This window comes from Pseudophryne corroboree, chromosome 7, assembly GCF_028390025.1.
Source record: "Pseudophryne corroboree isolate aPseCor3 chromosome 7, aPseCor3.hap2, whole genome shotgun sequence".
NCBI classification, from domain to species: domain Eukaryota; kingdom Metazoa; phylum Chordata; class Amphibia; order Anura; family Myobatrachidae; genus Pseudophryne; species Pseudophryne corroboree.
In genome coordinates, this window is record NC_086450.1 from 124,289,625 (window position 1) to 124,310,216 (window position 20,592).

At 45.3% G+C, this 20,592-nt stretch overlaps 1 protein-coding gene across 2 annotated transcripts in view; it reads left to right on the plus strand.

Annotated features, from left to right (window-relative positions):
* GRB14 (growth factor receptor bound protein 14) overlaps positions 1-20,592 on the plus strand; it is a 225,945-nt gene that overhangs the window by 131,210 nt on the left and 74,143 nt on the right. Inside the window, exons 4-7 of one of the 2 annotated variants that reach the window (XM_063933621.1) lie at positions 4,509-4,583; positions 15,269-15,406; positions 19,798-19,908; positions 20,097-20,192. In XM_063933621.1, the coding sequence (XP_063789691.1) occupies positions 4,509-4,583; positions 15,269-15,406; positions 19,798-19,908; positions 20,097-20,192 (420 nt within the window). The remainder of the gene's footprint in view (positions 1-4,508; positions 4,584-15,268; positions 15,407-19,797; positions 19,909-20,096; positions 20,193-20,592) is intronic. The other variant, XM_063933622.1, reaches the window with a different exon arrangement.

The window sequence follows — 20,592 nt, forward strand, 5'->3', positions numbered from 1 at the left end:
TTGCCTATATCGTAGGCAGATGTATAGGCTTGAATGGCCTTTTGCTGCTCCTCCATCCTCTGAAGCATATAGAGGGTTGAATTCAACCTCGTTACCACCTCTTGCTTCAGATGATGACAGGGCAGGTTCAGGACTGTTTGCTGGTGCTCCAGTCTTCGGCACGCGGTGGCTGAATGCCGAAAGTGGCCCGCAATTCTTCGGGCCACCGACAGCATCTCTTGCACGCCCCTGTCGTTTTTTAAATAATTCTGCACCACCAAATTCAATGTATGTGCAAAACATGGGACGTGCTGGAATTTGCCCAGATGTAATGCACGCACAATATTGGTGGCATTGTCCGATGTCACAAATCCCCAGGAGAGTCCAATTGGGGTAAGCCATTCTGCGATAATGTTCCTCAGTTTCCGTAAGAGGTTGTCAGCTGTGTGCCTCTTATGGAAAGCGGTGATACAAAGCGTAGCCTGCCTAGGAACGAGTTGGCATTTGCGAGATGCTGCTACTGGTGCCGCCGCTGCTGTTCTTGCTGCGGGAGGCAATGCATCTACCCAGTGGGCTGTCACAGTCATATAGTCCTGAGTCTGCCCTGCTCCACTTGTCCACATGTCCGTGATTAAGTGGACATTGGATACAACTGCATTTTTTAGGACACTGGTGACTCTTTTTCTGATGTCTGTGTACATTTTCGGTATCGCCTGCCTAGAGAAATGGAACCTAGATGGTATTTGGTACCGGGGACACAGTACCTCAATCAAGTCTCTAGTTCCCTGTGAATTAACGGTGGATACCGGAAACACGTTTCTCACCATGCAGGCTGCCAGGGCCTGAGTTATCCGCTTTGCAGCAGGATGACTGCTGTGATATTTCATCTTCCTAGCAAAGGACTGTTGGACAGTCAATTGCTTACTGGAAGTAGTACAAGTGGTCTTCCGACTTCCCCTCTGGGATGACGATCGACTCCCAGCAGCAACAACAGCAGCGCCAGCAGCAGTAGGCGTTACACTCAAGGATGCATCGGAGGAATCCCAGGCAGGAGAGGACTCGTCAGACTTGCCATTGACATGGCCTGCAGGACTATTGGCTTTCCTGTGTAAGGAGGAAATTGACACTGAGGGAGTTGGTGGTGTGGTTTGCAGGAGCTTGGTTACAAGAGGAAGGGATTTAGTGGTCAGTGGACTGCTTCCGCTGTCATCCAAAGTTTTTGAACTTGTCACTGACTTCTGATGAATGCGGTCCAGGTGACGTATAAGGGAGGATGTTCCTAGGTGGTTAACGTCCTTACCCCTACTTATTACAGCTTGACAAAGGCAACACACGGCTTGACACCAGTTGTCCGCATTTCTGTTGAAATAATTCCACACCGAAGAGGTGATTTTTTTTGTATTTTGACCAGGCATATCAATGGCCATATTCGTCCCACGGACAACAGGTGTCTCCCCAGGTTCCTGAAACAAACCACCTCACCATCAGAATCCTCCTTGTCAATTTCCTCCCCAGCGCCAGCAACACCCATATCCTCATCCTGGTGTACTTCAACAGTGACATCTTCAATTTGACTATCAGGAACTGGACTGCGGGTGCTCCTTCCAGCACTTGCAGGGGGCGTGCAAATGGTGGAAGGCGCAACCTTTTCCCGTCCAGTGTTGGGAAGGTCAGGCATCGCAACCGACACAATTGGACTCTCCTTGGGGATTTGTGATTTAGAAGAACGCACAGTTCTTTGCTGTGCTTTTGCGAGAGGATGAGTGCTTCCATCCTCAGGTGAAGCTGAACCACTAGCCTTGAACATGGGCCAGGGCCTCAGCCGTTCCTTGCCACTCCGTGTCGTAAATGGCACATTGGCAAGTTTACGCTTCTCCTCAAACGATTTTGATTTAGATTTTTGGGTCATTTTACTGAGCTTTATTTTTTGGGATTTTACATGCTCTCTACTATGACATTGGGCATCGGCCTTGGCAGACGACGTTGATGGCATTTCATTGTCTCGGCCATGACTAGTGGCAGCAGCTTCAGCACGAGGTGGAAGTGGATCTTGATCTTTCCCTATTTTACCCTCCACATTTTTGTTCTCCATTTTTTAATGTGTGGAATTATATGCCAGTAATATATCAATAGCAATGGCCTACTACTATATATACTGCGCACAACTGAAATGCACCACAGGTATGGATGAATAGTATACTTGACGACACAGAGGTAGGTAGAGCAGTGGCCTACTGTACCGTACTGCTATATATTATATACTGGTGGACAGCAAACTGTGCAAAACTGAAATGCACCACAGGTATGGATGGATAGTATACTTGATGACACAGAGGTAGGTAGAGCAGTGGCCTACTGTACCGTACTGCTATATAGTATATACTGGTGGTCAGCAAACTGTGCAAAACTGAAATGCACCACAGGTATGGATGGATAGTATACTTGACGACACAGAGGTAGTTAGAGCAGTGGCCTACTGTACCGTACTGCTATATATTATATATTGGTGGACAGCAAACTGTGCAAAACTGAAATGCACCACAGGTATGGATGGATATTATACTTGACGACACAGAGGTAGGTAGAGCAGTGGCCTACTGTACCGTACTGCTATATATTATATACTGGTGGACAGCAAATTGTGCAAAACTAAAATGCACCACAGGTATGGATGGATAGTATACTTGACGACACAGAGGTAGGTAGAGCAGTGGACTACTGTACCGTACTGCTATATATTATATACTGGTGGTCAGCAAACTGTGCAAAACTGAAATTCACCACAGGTATGGATGGATACTATACTCGACGACACAGAGGTAGGTAGAGCAGTGGCCTTCTGTACCGTACTGCTATATAGTATATACTGGTGGTCAGCTAACTGTGCAAAACTGAAATGCACCACAGGTATGGATGGATAGTATACTTGACGACACAGAGGTAGGTAGAGCAGTGGCCTTCTGTACTGTACTGCTATATAGTATATACTGGTGGTCAGCAAACTGTGCAAAACTGAAATGCACCACAGGTATGGATGGATAGTATACTTGACGACACAGAGGTAGGTAGAGCAGTGGACTACTGTACCGTACTGCTATATATAGTTATACTGGTGGTCAGCAAAATTCTGCACTGTCCTCCTACTATATACTACAATGCAGCACAGATATGGAGCGTTTTTCAGGCAGAGAACGTATAATACTGGTGGTCACTGGTCACTGGTCAGCAAAACTCTGCACTGTCCTCCTACTATATAATACTGCTGGTCCCCAGTCCCCACAATAAAGCAATTAGCACACTGAGCACAGATATTTGCAGCACACTGAGCACAGTCAGATATGGATCGTTTTTCAGGCACAGAACGTAGATATTTGCACTTGCAGCACACTGAGCACAGATATTTGCAGCACACTGAGCACAGATATTTGCAGCATAATTTGCAGCCCACTGAACATAGAAACTGAGAGGACGCCAGCCATGTCCTCTCACAATCATCTCCAATACACGAGTGAAAAATGGCGGTGACGCGCGGCTCCTTATATAGAATACGAATCGCGGGATGATGACGTTCGGGCGCGCTCGGGTTAACCCAGCAAGGTGGGAGGATCCCAGTTGCTCGGACCCGTGAAAAAAAAGGTGAAGTTCGGGCAGGTTCGGATCCCGAGGATCCGAACCCGCTCATCACTAATCTGAAGGGGCCAATGTCTCTGTGTCTCCTAGCTTTACCAATAATATTGTTTTGAGCATTAGCTCGTTGTCCTCTGAGGATACAAAGCAAAAAGTCAGTTGTCAGCACTTGTACTTTCTATTGCAAATCTGTAGATATTCAATAGTAAGTTGAACGCATGAAGAATTAGTTCATATTTTGATCCAAAGAATGAACCCACGTCACAGACTGAAATTCCTACATGTCCGATGCTGACATATTGCTATAGAAATGCAAGTAAAATCAGTTGTGCTCACCTCAATCATGGAGGATGATATACAGCAGGCTGATCTGTAACACACATCCAAACTTCCATAAATAGGCATGGTAGCAGCTAAGACAACAATAGACAGTTTTGAAACAAACACTCAGTAAAGCCTGTATTGTACATGATACCAGCTGCATAGCAATTTAAATGCCCTACATATGTACACAACACACAAAACCAGTTGTTCTTAGCGCTTGTTCTTGGAAACAAATTCTTTCCAACTTTAGAGGGCTGACCTTAGGGAAATCCAGGTGACATTGTGGTGGCATGGTGACATTGGGACTCATAACAAGAGCGATCATTGTGCTCCCCTCATCACCAACACCCCTGCCCACCCACTTCACTACAGAAGGCTCTATACGTTCCCGGTAGCTGGAATACTCTCCCTAAAATTCCTTAGTCTCCAAGAAAATTCTGGGACACTGACCAAGCATATTGCATCAAGGATTATCAAAGTGTAAAATGTAGATACACTAGATGCCCATTTTTGGTAATATACATATATATGTCAAGTGTGCGTGGTTTTATTTGTATTTAATGATTTCATGTTAACAGAACTATTTTCCAGATTTAATGCTGTCCTATTCAAGCGAAGTTAATGGTGCACCAAAGTCTGTTGATACAGTAAAGGTGAGTAACGATCTCTCAGCCTCATATTTTTTCTCTGCCTACAAGGTTATATTCAAAGATAAGGTCTGCGGTTTGTGATGACACGTTTTACAATACAGTGGACCTGTCACCGCAAACTAATCTCCAGACCCAATAGCACAATGAACACTCTGCAAACTATCCTATCCATTTGTTTCAGAAATTTATTTTTCCTAAAATCTATCTCGTACTGTACCTATTCTGCGCTGCCAATATTTCTGTGATGCTATGTGAAAATCTGAACAAAGAACAGAAAGAATAAATAAATAAATAAATAAATAAGCAATCTAGTAGCCTTAAGAAATCCAGCTTCTGGTGTAGCTTGTAAACGTAGCATTAAAAGATAGGTTAAACTAAAGGCCAGTACTCACGGCCCGATTTGGGAGAGATGTGTGCTGAGTGAACCGCTCAGCACACATCTCTCCCGGCGCTCAGCACAGCGCGATCTGTGCTGAGCGTGCGGGGGGTGACGGGGGGGGGGGGGGGGGGGGGGGGGCGCTCATATCACCCAGCGGGTGAAGTGAGCGACCCGCTAGATTGGCCTGCATGGCCAATCTAGCAGCAGCGATAGCGATGTGCGGGGCCGCGCATCGCTATCGCTGATGGGGCTACACACGGAGCGATGTTGCTGAAAATCTAAGCAATCTAGTCAGATTGCTTAGATTATCGCTCCGTGTGTACCCCCCTTAAAGTTTATTTCTGTTTGTAACTTACAACCATATACTTGCAGAACATCTGGGCTGAGGCAAAGTTGCACGAACATCTATATAACATATAAATCTCAAACATAAAAGGAATAGGGGAACGGGATGTGCTCTGCACCAGCTGAATAATTAGTATTAATTTACAAGAGAATCCCGACTAATATCCGTCAATGAATCGTCCACTTATTACTGGATATTCAGGGGTGCTACCAGAGACAAATTATATTGTACAGAAGAGAAAAGAGAAAGAATGACTCTTTGTTGGTGCACATATGATAATTAAAAATTAACTTTTAATAAATCCATTAAAATTGTCCAAACACGAAATAAGACAATACAGTACACCAAATAATACACTTATCATACACCGTGAAAAGCTTTATACTGAACTCATTCCCATATGTAAATTATTTTTGTGTGGTCCCTAAATACAGACCATTATAAACCTATCTATGGCGATTGAGTCTTTATATACTCCTTAATAGAACACCTATTCTACAGCAGCTTTCAGTATTTAGGGACCACACAAAAATAATTTACATATGGGAATGAGTTCAGTATAATACTGTATGGAAGCAGATTATTATTTATATATTACAGTATTAATATACTCCTAATAAGCATCACACAGTATATAGTACTGCAATATTAGAATAATCTATGAGAACCAATAAGAGTACTGTCTAGATGGGATCAGTGCGAAATCCTGCCGGACGGGATCCCGGTGGTCGGAATATCGACACCGGGATCCCGACTGGCACAATCCTGACAGGGGGCGAGTGCAACGCAGCCCCTCGCGGGCTCGCTGCGCTCACACGCTGCAGGCACGGTGCCTCGCTACGCTCGACACACTCATTTATTCTCACTATATGGGTGTCGTGGACACCCACAGAGGGAGAATATGTCGGGATTGTGCCGGTCGGAATCCCGGTGTCGGTATTTTGACCGCCGGGATTTTGTCCGGCGGGATCTTGACCGCATCCCGCCTAGATATTTAATTTAGCAGACAGATTACAGTCTCTACTGGTACACTGGGCCTAATTCTGAGTTGATCGCAGCAGCAAGTTTGTTAGCAGTTGGGCAAAACCATGTGCACTGCAAGGAGGACAGATATAACATGTGCAGAGAGAGTTAGATTTGGGTGGGGTGTATTCAAACTGAAATCTAAATTGCAGTGTAAAAATAAAGCAGCCAGTATTTACCCTGCATAGAAACAATATAACCCACCCAAATCTAACTCTCTCTGCAAATGTTATATCTGCCCCCCCTGCAGTGCACATGGTTTTGCCCAACTGCTAACAAACTTGCTGCTGCGATCAACTCAGAATTACCCCCACTGTACGAAGAACATTGAACAACTACCCTTGAGAATTCTGATTCACAGTAAGATATATTTAAATTGGATTAATAGAGATACGACACAGGTAGCGAGCCTTGGTTTTAAAATTTCACTTTATTAAATATTTTTTTTTCACGGTGTATGATAAGTGTATTATTTGGTGTATTGTATTGTCTTATTTCGTGTTTGGATAATTTTAATGGATTTATTAAAAGTTAATGTTTAATTATCTTATGTGCGCGAACAAAGAGACATTCTTTCTCTTTTCTCTTCTGTAACATATAAATCTCACAGTTTTTAGCACTGCACATGCTCTGTAGCCCGGCGCAGGCAACTACGAGTGTTTCCGAGTTCTATGTAACTCAGTGGCATCTCCACTTGTGCCTACGTGACCAAGGAGTGTAAGTAGTAAGTACTCAGGCTAAGTTTATGCATACTTCTTAAAATTGCAGCTCCAGGACCGGGGACTCTGCACCCAAAAAAGGGGGGAGCATTGTGGCAAAGGTGCGTACCCGCGTGACACCCCCCCATTTGCATCACTGTGGGGCCGTGTCTAGCACTCTCAGAGATGCTGGGCTGCCCCTAAGCTCTCCCTGCACTGTGAATAGATGCCTAGAACGGCAGCTATTTACCCGAGCAGCGGTGACAGTGCTCGCCCCCCAATTTTTCTTCCCCACAGGACACTGCAGCCCACGGATGGGATGGCGGGACAGTCCTAGAAAAACGCAGCAGGGTTGGTAGGTATGGTTTAGGTAGGGCATGTTGAAGTTTTGCATAAACACTACCTGCAGACAATATAAACTGGTAAAATATGTGAATGACCAACCATAATATTTGCGCTCTTGCACCTTACTGGCTCCAAGCCCCTATCCATACAGCTATGCATTACAGTCAATGATGAATCTGCCGTATACCAGGTTCATACAGAAATGGCTACTTTGACTGATCTGACCTCCAAATTAGGGAGCAGTGAATAACCCTGTTTAAGAGCTTCCATTAAAGAGTCATATCTTATACATGCATACATCTCTCATTGCCCTTCCCGTCATACCTATCACTGCCCCTACATACCTCTCATTGCCTCTCTTTATCTATCTTGCTGCTCCTTTCATATTATTCTTATATCTTATGCCGGGCATACAGTATAGCTAAAATGCCTGTCAGATATCCGGGACCTACAGTACATGGGGGCGGTGCTTTCTGACTTTTTCAGATCCTTCCTTTAGCAGTCTTGGGCGTAACATTTTAACTAGAGATGAGCGCCTGAAATTTTTCGGGTTTTGTGTTTTGGTTTTGGGTTCGGTTCCGCGGCCGTGTTTTGGGTTCGACCGCGTTTTGGCAAAACCTCACCGAATTTTTTTTGTCGGATTCGGGTGTGTTTTGGATTCGGGTGTTTTTTTCAAAAAACCCTAAAAAACAGCTTAAATCATAGAATTTGGGGGTCATTTTGATCCCATATTATTATTAACCTCAAAAACCATAATTTCCACTCATTTTCAGTCTATTCTGAATACCTCACACCTCACAATATTATTTTTAGTCCTAAAATTTGCACCAAGGTCGCTGGATGACTAAGCTAAGCGACACTAGTGGCCGACACAAACACCTGGCCCATCTAGGAGTGGCACTGCAGTGTCACGCAGGATGTCCCTTCCAAAAAACCCTCCCCAATCAGCACATGACGCAAAGAAAAAAAGAGGCGCAATGAGGTAGCTGACTGTGTGAGTAAGATAAGCGACCCTAGTGGCCGACACAAACACCGGGCCCATTTAGGAGTGGCACTGCAGTGTCACGCAGGATGTCCCTTCCAAAAAACCCTCCCCAATCAGCACATGACGCAAAGAAAAAAAGAGGCGCAATGAGGTAGCTGACTGTGTGAGTAAGATTAGCGACCCTAGTGGCCGACACAAACACCGGGCCCATTTAGGAGTGGCACTGCAGTGTCACGCAGGATGTCCCTTCCAAAAAACCCTCCCCAATCAGCACATGACGCAAAGAAAAAAAGAGGCGCAATGAGGTTGCTGACTGTGTGAGTAAGATTAGCGACCCTAGTGGCCGACACAAACACCGGGCCCATTTAGGAGTGGCACTGCAGTGTCACGCAGGATGTCCCTTCCAAAAAACCCTCCCCAATCAGCACATGACGCAAAGAAAAAAAGAGGCGCAATGAGGTAGCTGACTGTGTGAGTAAGATTAGCGACCCTAGTGGCCGACACAAACACCGGGCCCATTTAGGAGTGGCACTGCAGTGTCACGCAGGATGTCCCTTCCAAAAAACCCTCCCCAATCAGCACATGACGCAAAGAAAAAAAGAGGCGCAATGAGGTAGCTGACTGTGTGAGTAAGATTAGCGACCCTAGTGGCCGACACAAACACCGGGCCCATTTAGGAGTGGCACTGCAGTGTCACGCAGGATGTCCCTTCCAAAAAACCCTCCCCAATCAGCACATGACGCAAAGAAAAAAAGAGGCGCAATGAGGTAGCTGACTGTGTGAGTAAGATTAGCGACCCTAGTGGCCGACACAAACACCGGGCCCATTTAGGAGTGGCACTGCAGTGCCACGCAGGATGTCCCTTCCAAACCCCCCCCCCCAAACAGCACATGACGCAAAGAAAAATAAAAGAAAAAAGAGGTGCAAGATGGAATTGTCCTTGGGCCCTCCCACCCACCCTTATGTTGTATAAACAAAACAGGACATGCACACTTTAACCAACCCATCATTTCAGTGACAGGGTCTGCCACACGACTGTGACTGATATGACGGGTTGGTTTGGACCCCCCCCAAAAAAGAAGCAATTAATCTCTCCTTGCACAAACTGGCTCTACAGAGGCAAGATGTCCACCTCATCATCACCCTCCGATATATCACCGTGTACATCCCCCTCCTCACAGATTATCAATTCGTCCCCACTGGAATCCACCATCTCAGCTCCCTGTGTACTTTGTGGAGGCAATTGCTGCTGGTCAATGTCTCCGCGGAGGAATTGATTATAATTCATTTTAATGAACATCATCTTCTCCACATTTTCTGGATGTAACCTCGTACGCCGATTGCTGACAAGGTGAGCGGCGGCACTAAACACTCTTTCGGAGTACACACTTGTGGGAGGGCAACTTAGGTAGAATAAAGCCAGTTTGTGCAATGGCCTCCAAATTGCCTCTTTTTCCTGCCAGTATAAGTATGGACTGTGTGACGTGCCTACTTGGATGCGGTCACTCATATAATCCTCCACCATTCTTTCAATGGTGAGAGAATCATATGCAGTGACAGTAGACGACATGTCCGTAATCGTTGTCAGGTCCTTCAGTCCGGACCAGATGTCAGCATCAGCAGTCGCTCCAGACTGCCCTGCATCACCGCCAGCGGGTGGGCTCGGAATTCTGAGCCTTTTCCTCGCACCCCCAGTTGCGGGAGAATGTGAAGGAGGAGATGTTGACAGGTCGCGTTCCGCTTGACTTGACAATTTTCTCACCAGCAGGTCTTTCAACCCCAGCAGACTTGTGTCTGCCGGAAAGAGAGATCCAAGGTAGGCTTTAAATCTAGGATCGAGCACGGTGGCCAAAATGTAGTGCTCTGATTTCAACAGATTGACCACCCGTGAATCCTTGTTAAGCGAATTAAGGGCTCCATCCACAAGTCCCACATGCCTAGCGGAATCGCTCCGTGTTAGCTCCTCCTTCAATGTCTCCAGCTTCTTCCGCAAAAGCCTGATGAGGGGAATGACCTGACTCAGGCTGGCAGTGTCTGAACTGACTTCACGTGTGGCAAGTTCAAAGGGCATCAGAACCTTGCACAACGTTGAAATCATTCTCCACTGCGCTTGAGACAGGTGCATTCCACCTCCTATATCGTGCTCAATTGTATAGGCTTGAATGGCCTTTTGCTGCTCCTCCAACCTCTGAAGCATATAGAGGGTTGAATTCCACCTCGTTACCACTTCTTGCTTCAGATGATGGCAGGGCAGGTTCAGTAGTTTTTGGTGGTGCTCCAGTCTTCTGTACGTGGTGCCTGTACGCCGAAAGTGTCCCGCAATTTTTCTGGCCACCGACAGCATCTCTTGCACGCCCCTGTCGTTTTTTAAATAATTCTGCACCACCAAATTCAAGGTATGTGCAAAACATGGGACGTGCTGGAATTTGCCCATATTTAATGCACACACAATATTGCTGGCGTTGTCCGATGCCACAAATCCACAGGAGAGTCCAATTGGGGTAAGCCATTCCGCGATGATCTTCCTCAGTTGCCGTAAGAGGTTTTCAGCTGTGTGCGTATTCTGGAAACCGGTGATACAAAGCGTAGCCTGCCTAGGAAAGAGTTGGCGTTTGCGAGATGCTGCTACTGGTGCCGCCGCTGCTGTTCTTGCGGCGGGAGTCCATACATCTACCCAGTGGGCTGTCACAGTCATATAGTCCTGACCCTGCCCTGCTCCACTTGTCCACATGTCCGTGGTTAAGTGGACATTGGGTACAACTGCATTTTTTAGGACACTGGTGAGTCTTTTTCTGACGTCCGTGTACATTCTCGGTATCGCCTGCCTAGAGAAGTGGAACCTAGATGGTATTTGGTAACGGGGGCACACTGCCTCAATAAATTGTCTAGTTCCCTGTGAACTAACGGCGGATACCGGACGCACGTCTAACACCAACATAGTTGTCAAGGCCTCAGTTATCCGCTTTGCAGCAGGATGACTGCTGTGATATTTCATCTTCCTCGCAAAGGACTGTTGAACAGTCAATTGCTTACTGGAAGTAGTACAAGTGGGCTTACGACTTCCCCTCTGGGATGACCATCGACTCCCAGCAGCAACAACAGCAGCGCCAGCAGCAGTAGGCGTTACACGCAAGGATGCATCGGAGGAATCCCAGGCAGGAGAGGACTCGTCAGAATTGCCAGTGACATTGCCTGCAGGACTATTGGCATTCCTGGGGAAGGAGGAAATTGACACTGAGGGAGTTGGTGGGGTGGTTTGCGTGAGTTTGGTTACAAGAGGAAGGGATTTACTGGTCAGTGGACTGCTTCCGCTGTCACCCAAAGTTTTTGAACTTGTCACTGACTTATTATGAATGCACTGCAGGTGACGTATAAGGGAGGATGTTCCGAGGTGGTTAACGTCCTTACCCCTACTTATTACAGCTTGACAAAGGGAACACACGGCTTGACACCTGTTGTCCGCATTTCTGTTGAAATAGTTCCACACCGAAGAGCTGATTTTTTTGGTATTTTCACCAGGCATGTCAACGGCCATATTCCTCCCACGGACAACAGGTGTCTCCCCGTGTGCCTGACTTAAACAAACCACCTCACCATCAGAATCCTCCTGGTCAATTTCCTCCCCAGCGCCAGCAACACCCATATCCTCCTCATCCTGGTGTACTTCAACACTGACATCTTCAATCTGACTATCAGGAACTGGACTGCGGGTGCTCCTTCCAGCACTTGCAGGGGGCGTGCAAATGGTGGAAGGCGCATGCTCTTCACGTCCAGTGTTGGGAAGGTCAGGCATCGCAACCGACACAATTGGACTCTCCTTGTGGATTTGGGATTTCGAAGAACGCACAGTTCTTTGCGGTGCTACTGCTTTTGCCAGCTTGAGTCTTTTCATTTTTCTAGCGAGAGGCTGAGTGCCTCCATCCTCATGTGAAGCTGAACCACTAGCCATGAACATAGGCCAGGGCCTCAGCCGTTCCTTGCCACTCCGTGTGGTAAATGGCATATTGGCAAGTTTACGCTTCTCCTCCGACAATTTTATTTTAGGTTTTGGAGTCCTTTTTTTACTGATATTTGGTGTTTTGGATTTGACATGCTCTGTACTATGACATTGGGCATCGGCCTTGGCAGACGACGTTGCTGGCATTTCATCGTCTCGGCCATGACTAGTGGCAGCAGCTTCAGCACGAGGTGGAAGTGGATCTTGATCTTTCCCTAATTTTGGAACCTCAACATTTTTGTTCTCCATATTTTAATAGGCACAACTAAAAGGCACCTCAGGTAAACAATGGAGATGGATGGATACTAGTATACAATTATGGACGGACTGCCGAGTGCCGACACAGAGGTAGCTACAGCCGTGAACTACCGTACTGTGTCTGCTGCTAATATAGACTGGTTGATAAAGAGATGTCGTAGTATGTATGTATGAAGAAGAAAGAAAAAAAAACCACGGTTAGGTGGTATACAATTATGGACGGACTGCCGAGTGCCGACACAGAGGTAGCCACAGCCGTGAACTACCGTACTGTACTGTGTCTGCTGCTAATATAGACTGGTTGATAAAGAGATGTCGTAGTATGTATGTATGAAGAAGAAAGAAAAAAAAACCACGGTTAGGTGGTATACAATTATGGACGGACTGCCAAGTGCCGACACAGAGGTAGCCACAGCCGTGAACTACCGTACTGTACTGTGTCTGCTGCTAATATAGACTGGTTGATAAAGAGATGTAGTAGTATGTATGTATAAAGAAGAAAGAAAAAAAAACCACGGGTAGGTGGTATACAATTATGGACGGACTGCCGAGTGCCGACACAGAGGTAGCCACAGCCGTGAACTACCGTACTGTACTGTGTCTGCTGCTAATATAGACTGGTTGATAAAGAGATGTCGTAGTATGTATGTATGAAGAAGAAAGAAAAAAAAAACACGGTTAGGTGGTATACAATTATGGACGGACTGCCGAGTGCCGACACAGAGGTAGCCACAGCCGTGAACTACCGTACTGTACTGTGTCTGCTGCTAATATAGACTGGTTGATAAAGAGATGTCGTAGTATGTATGTATAAAGAAGAAAGAAAAAAAAACCACGGTTAGGTGGTATACAATTATGGACGGACTGCCGAGTGCCGACACAGAGGTAGCCACAGCCGTGAACTACCGTACTGTACTGTGTCTGCTGCTAATATAGACTGGTTGATAAAGAGATGTCGTAGTATGTATGTATGAAGAAGAAAGAAAAAAAAACCACGGTTAGGTGGTATACAATTATGGACGGACTGCCGAGTGCCGACACAGAGGTAGCCACAGCCGTGAACTACCGTACTGTACTGTGTCTGCTGCTAATATAGACTGGTTGATAAAGAGATGTCGTAGTATGTATGTATAAAGAAGAAAGAAAAAAAAACCACGGTTAGGTGGTATACAATTATGGACGGACTGCCGAGTGCCGACACAGAGGTAGCCACAGCCGTGAACTACCGTACTGTACTGTGTCTGCTGCTAATATAGACTGGTTGATAAAGAGATGTAGTAGTATGTATGTATGTATAAAGAAGAAAGAAAAAAAAACCACGGGTAGGTGGTATACAATTATGGATGGACTGCCGAGTGCCGACACAGAGGTAGCTACAGCCGTGAACTACCGTACTGTGTCTGCTGCGACTGGATGATAAATAATGATATAAAAAATATATATATATCACTACTGCAGCCGGACAGGTATATATATTATATAATGACGGACCTGCTGGACACTGTCTGTCAGCAGAATGAGTTTTTTATAGAATAAAAAAAAAAAACACCACACAAGTGAAGTCACACGACGAGTGTTTAACTTTTTCAGGCAATCACAATATAGTATACTACTAACTATACTGGTGGTCAGTGTGGTCAGGTCACTGGTCAGTCACACTGGCAGTGGCACTCCTGCAGCAAAAGTGTGCACTGTTTAATTTTAATATAATATGTACTCCTGGCTCCTGCTATAACCTATAACTGGCACTGCAGTGCTCCCCAGTCTCCCCCACAATTATAAGCTGTGTGAGCTGAGCACAGTCAGATATATAATATATACATAGATGATGCAGCACACTGGGCTGAGCAGTGCACACAGATATGGTATGTGACTGTCTTGTACTCCTGGCTCCTGCTATAACCTATAACTGGCACTGCAGTGCTCCCCAGTCTCCCCCACAATTATAAGCTGTGTGAGCTGAGCACAGTCAGATATATAATATATACATAGATGATGCAGGCATGCAGCACACTGGGCTGAGCAGTGCACACAGATATGGTATGTGACTGAGTCACTGTGTGTACCGTTTTTTTCAGGCAGAGAACGGATATATTAAATAAAACAACTGCACTGCTGGTGGTCACTGTGGTCAGTCACTAAACTCTGCACTCTCTTCTACAGTATCAGCCTCAGGTCAATCTCTCTCTCTCTCTCCTAATCTAAATGGAGAGGACGCCAGCCACGTCCTCTCCCTATCAATCTCAATGCACGTGTGAAAATGGCGGCGACGCGCGGCTCCTTATATAGAATCCGAGTCTCGCGAGAATCCGACAGCGTCATGATGACGTTCGGGCGCGCTCGGGTTAACCGAGCAAGGCGGGAAGATCCGAGTCGCTCGGACCCGTGAAAAAAAACATGAAGTTCGTGCGGGTTCGGATTCAGAGAAACCGAACCCGCTCATCTCTAATTTTAACCTCATCATCCTGCATTGCCTCCTCTTAGAGCCGCTGCTGGTGCCCCCACACCCAGTATCCAGAGCACAAGCCCCATCAGCCCCGCTAGATTTCCCTCTGTGTGTATCATCATATTTTTCAATACAACTCCATATGGGTGTTTGTTATGGTTGAAGCTGAATTTTTCCTTTGTATCAGTTATATCGTTAGTTTTATTTTTAGATGTTCCTGAGTACAAGCACATACCCAGAAGTCCAAGGTTACTTATACATGTCAGAAAAAGGGAAAAAATCATGGAAAAAAATGTTTTTTGTATTACGACGCTCTGGGCTTTACTTTTCAACTAAAGGGACATCAAAGGTAAAGTACAGTTCGCACTGACAGTATACTTCACACCAAATATAATTAGAAAGTGAATAATGATATATGCTAACTTTTTAATAATTTCCTTAATGTCTTCATTTTAAAATGTGAACACTGTAAACAGGTGTTTTAATCTATTTTGGTGGTTAAGTAATTCTCCCACCTGTTTTCACAGATGTAATACTTACCTGGGGGGTAATTCAAACCTGATCGCTGATGTGCGTTTTCACACAGTGGGCGATCAGCGATTAACTGCGCATGCGTATGCACCGCAATGGCACGCACGTCAGCAAACAACAACAGGCATCACCGAACAGCGAAAGGCTGATAAGAAAATTCTCATCGCACGGCCATTCGCATGCTGATTGACAGGAAGAGGCAGTTTGTGGGTAATAACTGCCCATTTTCTGGGAGTGTCTGGAAAAACGGAGGCATTCCCAAGCGTTTTCAGGGAGGGTGTGTGACGTCAGCTACGGACCTGATTACACTGTTCTCATCGCACTGGTAGAGTAATGGCGTGTACACATGGCGCAATGTGCTGTACAGGCCGACATTGACTATGTATTCGATGTGGCCAGAGCCCGGCCCCACCGATATAGTCAATGTTGGGCTGCCTGCATAGTCTATTTTTCCTTGTGATGCCGATCCTGCGGAACCACGCTTCAGCATCGCAAAAACTATACACACGGTGTGATATGCACTATATTTTCTTACGATTTTGACTATATAGTCAAAATCGTAAGAAAAATGTGCACACCTTACATCCTGGGCTGCGCAAGGACTGCCCACACTGGTAAAAACCATTCACTGGTGAGTGAGGCGCGAACGGATTTTCAGATGTCCGCTGACTGAGGGATTATTCAGCAGCTCGGCATACACATGCGATCGCACACTTGCACGGCAAATATACACTCCGCTTGGTCGGCGACTATCTGATCATGGGACAATAATTTCAGCAGCCCAGCGATCAGGTCTGAAACACCCCCCTGGTTGCGGTACTTGAAGATAATAACATACAGTATTTTATCACACAAGTTACATGCAATTCAGACTAGGAACAAATTGCCATTACACAAGATGAAAATGGAGGTTTTCACCAATGATTTAGCACTATCAATATGCTTTTGCAGCTTCATCAGCATTAAATCAAACAAATATTGTATGTCATAGACCAGCCCTGACCAACTGCAATCTAGGATTTGTCAAATCTTCAGGTACTTCTGCCAGCTGCATTTGCCTTTCAAGAAGATACTGATCTAAATCTTGTGTGCAACGTATGAACAATGTACTGTAGCTATCAAGGTCATGGCCAAATAATAAGGACCTCCTGGTTATAGCAATCTCTGCTCAGGTCACATTAACCCACAGATCTTATATGTTGTTCTATATCTTCACCAATATGTAGTCCGCCCCAGAAACCTAGTTTCTTTTTTAATTTGTTTTTGCAATTGTTTACTATTATATATACTAAATCAGTCCCAAGGCATAGCGTGTGCAATAGAAGTTATAGACAATGTGTAATACCCCAACAGATAGAGATCTATGTATGTTTTCACTATCATGAAAGGATAATCCACATCAGACCTGACTATAACGTATGGATAATAGGTGTTCTGTACTCAGATGTGCACTTTTAAGAACTCTGTATCCTTAAATAATAGTAATATAATACACATTACTGATACAACTATTGCCTATCAATGTCTAACCTATTACAATAAGTTTGACTGACTATAGCTAGTTACTCAATAAATGTTCATTCAAATAAAGCATAGGGTTAATGCTGAGTGTATCAGTGCATGGACTCTAACAGATCCCCCAGTCTTCATAAGAATCACTGACAGGCGGTTTGACTGTCCGTAACTGCCCTAACTGCCCCTACAGTATACGTGTCTAGCCCAATTCATAATCTCATGCCAGAGTGCAGTCAGTATCGTTATGAATCCTGGAAAATGCTGTGCCCATGCCTAGAGGGCTCACTGGTGGCAACAAATTGCACTGCACACATGGCAGATAAGGAAGACCTGGCTCACTTTAATGGAAAGTTGGGAGGAAATGGACAGCTGGAGACACCTGGCATGAGGCCTAGCATGGTTTTCTGATAGAAATCCCCCTCTTAGAAGTGGGCACCAGACACAAGAAGGTTTGCTGTGGAATTTAAGGCCAGATTTAGCAAGACTCGGAGATTAATAAACTGCACGGTGATAAAGTACCAACCAACCAGCTCCTTACTGCCATGATACAGTTTTGCAAAATGACAGCTTTGTGGGGATTTCAAATGTTATCACCCGCTATTTCCCATCTAAAGTGATGGGAGATAGCAGGGGGCAATGTACAATTGATGTCCCCTATCTCACTGACCACGCCCATTAGTGTCGGGTTTAGCCGCTAAACTAATGGGTGCGATCGGGAAACGTGCTGTTTGGGCTCTTTTCCTACATTTCAGCTTGCCACCCACGGCAGGTGCGAGCTGAAATGTAGATGCTGGCATCACCTGGCCAACCCCCTCTCCCCCCCCCCTCGTCCCTAAGAACCTCCTGTTACAGACTCCTATATTTAAGGCACTCATTTAAAAATTCTCTCATACAGATGAGTCCTGCATCATCTTTGCCGCTAGCCTCGGCAATCTTGGGTCGTTTGCCACAACTAACGTGCTCACGAATGTGCACATGCACTACAAACGCACCTGCGATCCATAGGTTTGCATGATGCGCATATTTACATGAATGAGTCTCACACGGGGATTGAATAATTGCATACACAATGTGTGCGCACACGGCAGGCAAGCGGAAGGAGGATACAGTTGTACTTCCCATACAGGAGTAAATAGCTCCATGAGTAAGGTGTCTGACTGCAATATGGTAGGTTATGGGTTTGAATCTTGGGTATGACAGTATTTTGAAATGTGTGCTTTAGTTAAAGTTGGATGTAACTGACGGTCCTGGGTATGACTGCTAAGATATATGTAACTTAAAATAAAGATGAATGTAACTAAATGAACATAAATGATGGTAGAAGTGGATTTCTTGGGTGTGTTTGTAAAGCAAGCTGTTCAATAAATGTATATACAGTATATATCATGCGGGGCATCATAGCTTTCACTGGGTGCCAGGCCTAGCCTTATGTCCCTATTTACAAAATATGGGGAGGGGGATGAATCACACCAATGCTTTTTCTGGCCCAGGGCACCAGAATGTCTACTCACAGCTATGTTTGTAACTGCAGATTATTTACAGTAGACACTGCTAGCTTCCAGGTGTAACATGTACAGAAGCAACACACTGACCTCTTCTTTGTAATATTTGGATGTGAGAGGGAAAGTTGAACAGAACTTGCCCACAAACTTTATAAGTACAACTTTTTCATTAATACATAATACTATGAGGGAGGTTTTGCCCTATTACCATTCAAACTTGGCAGAAAACACTGCTTATTGCCTGTTTAATAATACATAGAGTCAAGGTTATTTAGCAGCCAGCCAGCCAGCATTGTTTCCTCAATGATTGGTTTAAATTTCCACTAGCGCATTCTGGAAAATTTTAAAATAACCATTTAATCTAATAATCAATGTATTTATATTTACTTCCATCCAAAGATATATAATTAGTCTCCTACAAACAGGCCACAACACAAGCTCGCTAAGCAATATCTTCTAAACCAATAATTGCCTGCATTTGTTTCTCTGTGCTTATACATTGTGTAACTTGCTGTATGTTAAGATACAAAAAACTACATGTATTTGCACTACTTGTGCTAACTTTTGAAGGGGTGATCAAGGTTTTTAGGGCAAGTTCTTTGCCGTCATTTACATTATTTAGACCGGCGTCCACTTTTCTCTTCACTTCCTGCCCAGAAAGGAAGGGACCAGGAGAATTTCCTCCCCTTCCAATGTCAACGGTCACACAAATGGGATCAAGGTCTACTCGGGGTGATAGCTGAGGGTCTATGAATGGCCCCCTCTTTTGCCCTATAGAAGCTGTAACCAATACTTACCAACATTTTCTTTCACCCTTCTTGAGCATTTTCCTGTGGGTAGAGGCAGGACGCTACTGTGGAAGGAGATTATTTGAGTCACTAGGCCCTCAATGACAAGATCCCACTGACCGTGACCTCACGCAGAGGGTGCGTCCTGCCAAGGGCCGATGAAGAGCGGAGGGAGCCCATGTGCTGGCACCTTCTCTTGCTGACAAATATATACACTGTGCCAGAAGTCTACTATGCATACGCTGATCTTTGGGAACATGGCCCCCACTCTATCTTCCCTGTGATTTCTTTCCTGTTCATATGCAGACATTTGGAAAAATGATGTCTGAACCATTTTACCAGTGTCTACTAAAAAGTGTCCCCAAAAGTACTGTACTAATAAATGTACATTTCTCTCCATCCAGGACCCCAGACACCTGCAGTTTTTCAGTGATTTTAGCCAAAGTAATGTATATATGTTGCTTTCTGCAAGGAAAGTGTATGGAGCACCCACAGACTATGGATTGTGCCTAAAGGTATTCATATTTGTATCATTTTCAAAATGACTTAGAAATGTGCAGCAGAAAATCACTGCAAAAGAACATAGTCATGTGCAATAAATGTTTTGGATGTTTAAGTACAGTAGGAGAATTTTAGTGACTTTTATTTCAACAGGTAATGCCTGCAAGACATGCATTAATCAAAATGTGCTGTGGCCTTCTAGCCTAACAAGACAGGAGGAGCCAAGGAAATGAAACTGCTGTGTGCAGAGAGCGAAGGGAGTAAGGTCTGCTGGATCACAGCAATAAGATTGTACAAGGTAACATGTTTTACTAATACACCATCTGTTTATCTCTTTTATGTATGCAAGTCATACTTGCCTACCCTCCCGGAATGGCCCGGAGGCTCCCGAAAATTGGGTGCCCCTCCCGGCCCTATGGAAAGGTGGGCAAGTCTTCCGCAGCACCGCAGCTCCCCCCGCACACCACTCGATCACCCACTTAAAGAGAACAAGTGAGCAGTCCGGGGGGACCCAATGACGAGATTCATGCAGAATCACGTCATCGTAGCCCCGTCCCCTGCTGTACAATGCCTATAATAGCGGCACTGTATACCGGAGGCATGGCCACGGTGAGGCGACCGCAAGCATCCTGCCCCCTGTGCTGCATCAACTACACAGCCACGCTCCCACCACACCCCCTATGTCATGTCACGCCCAC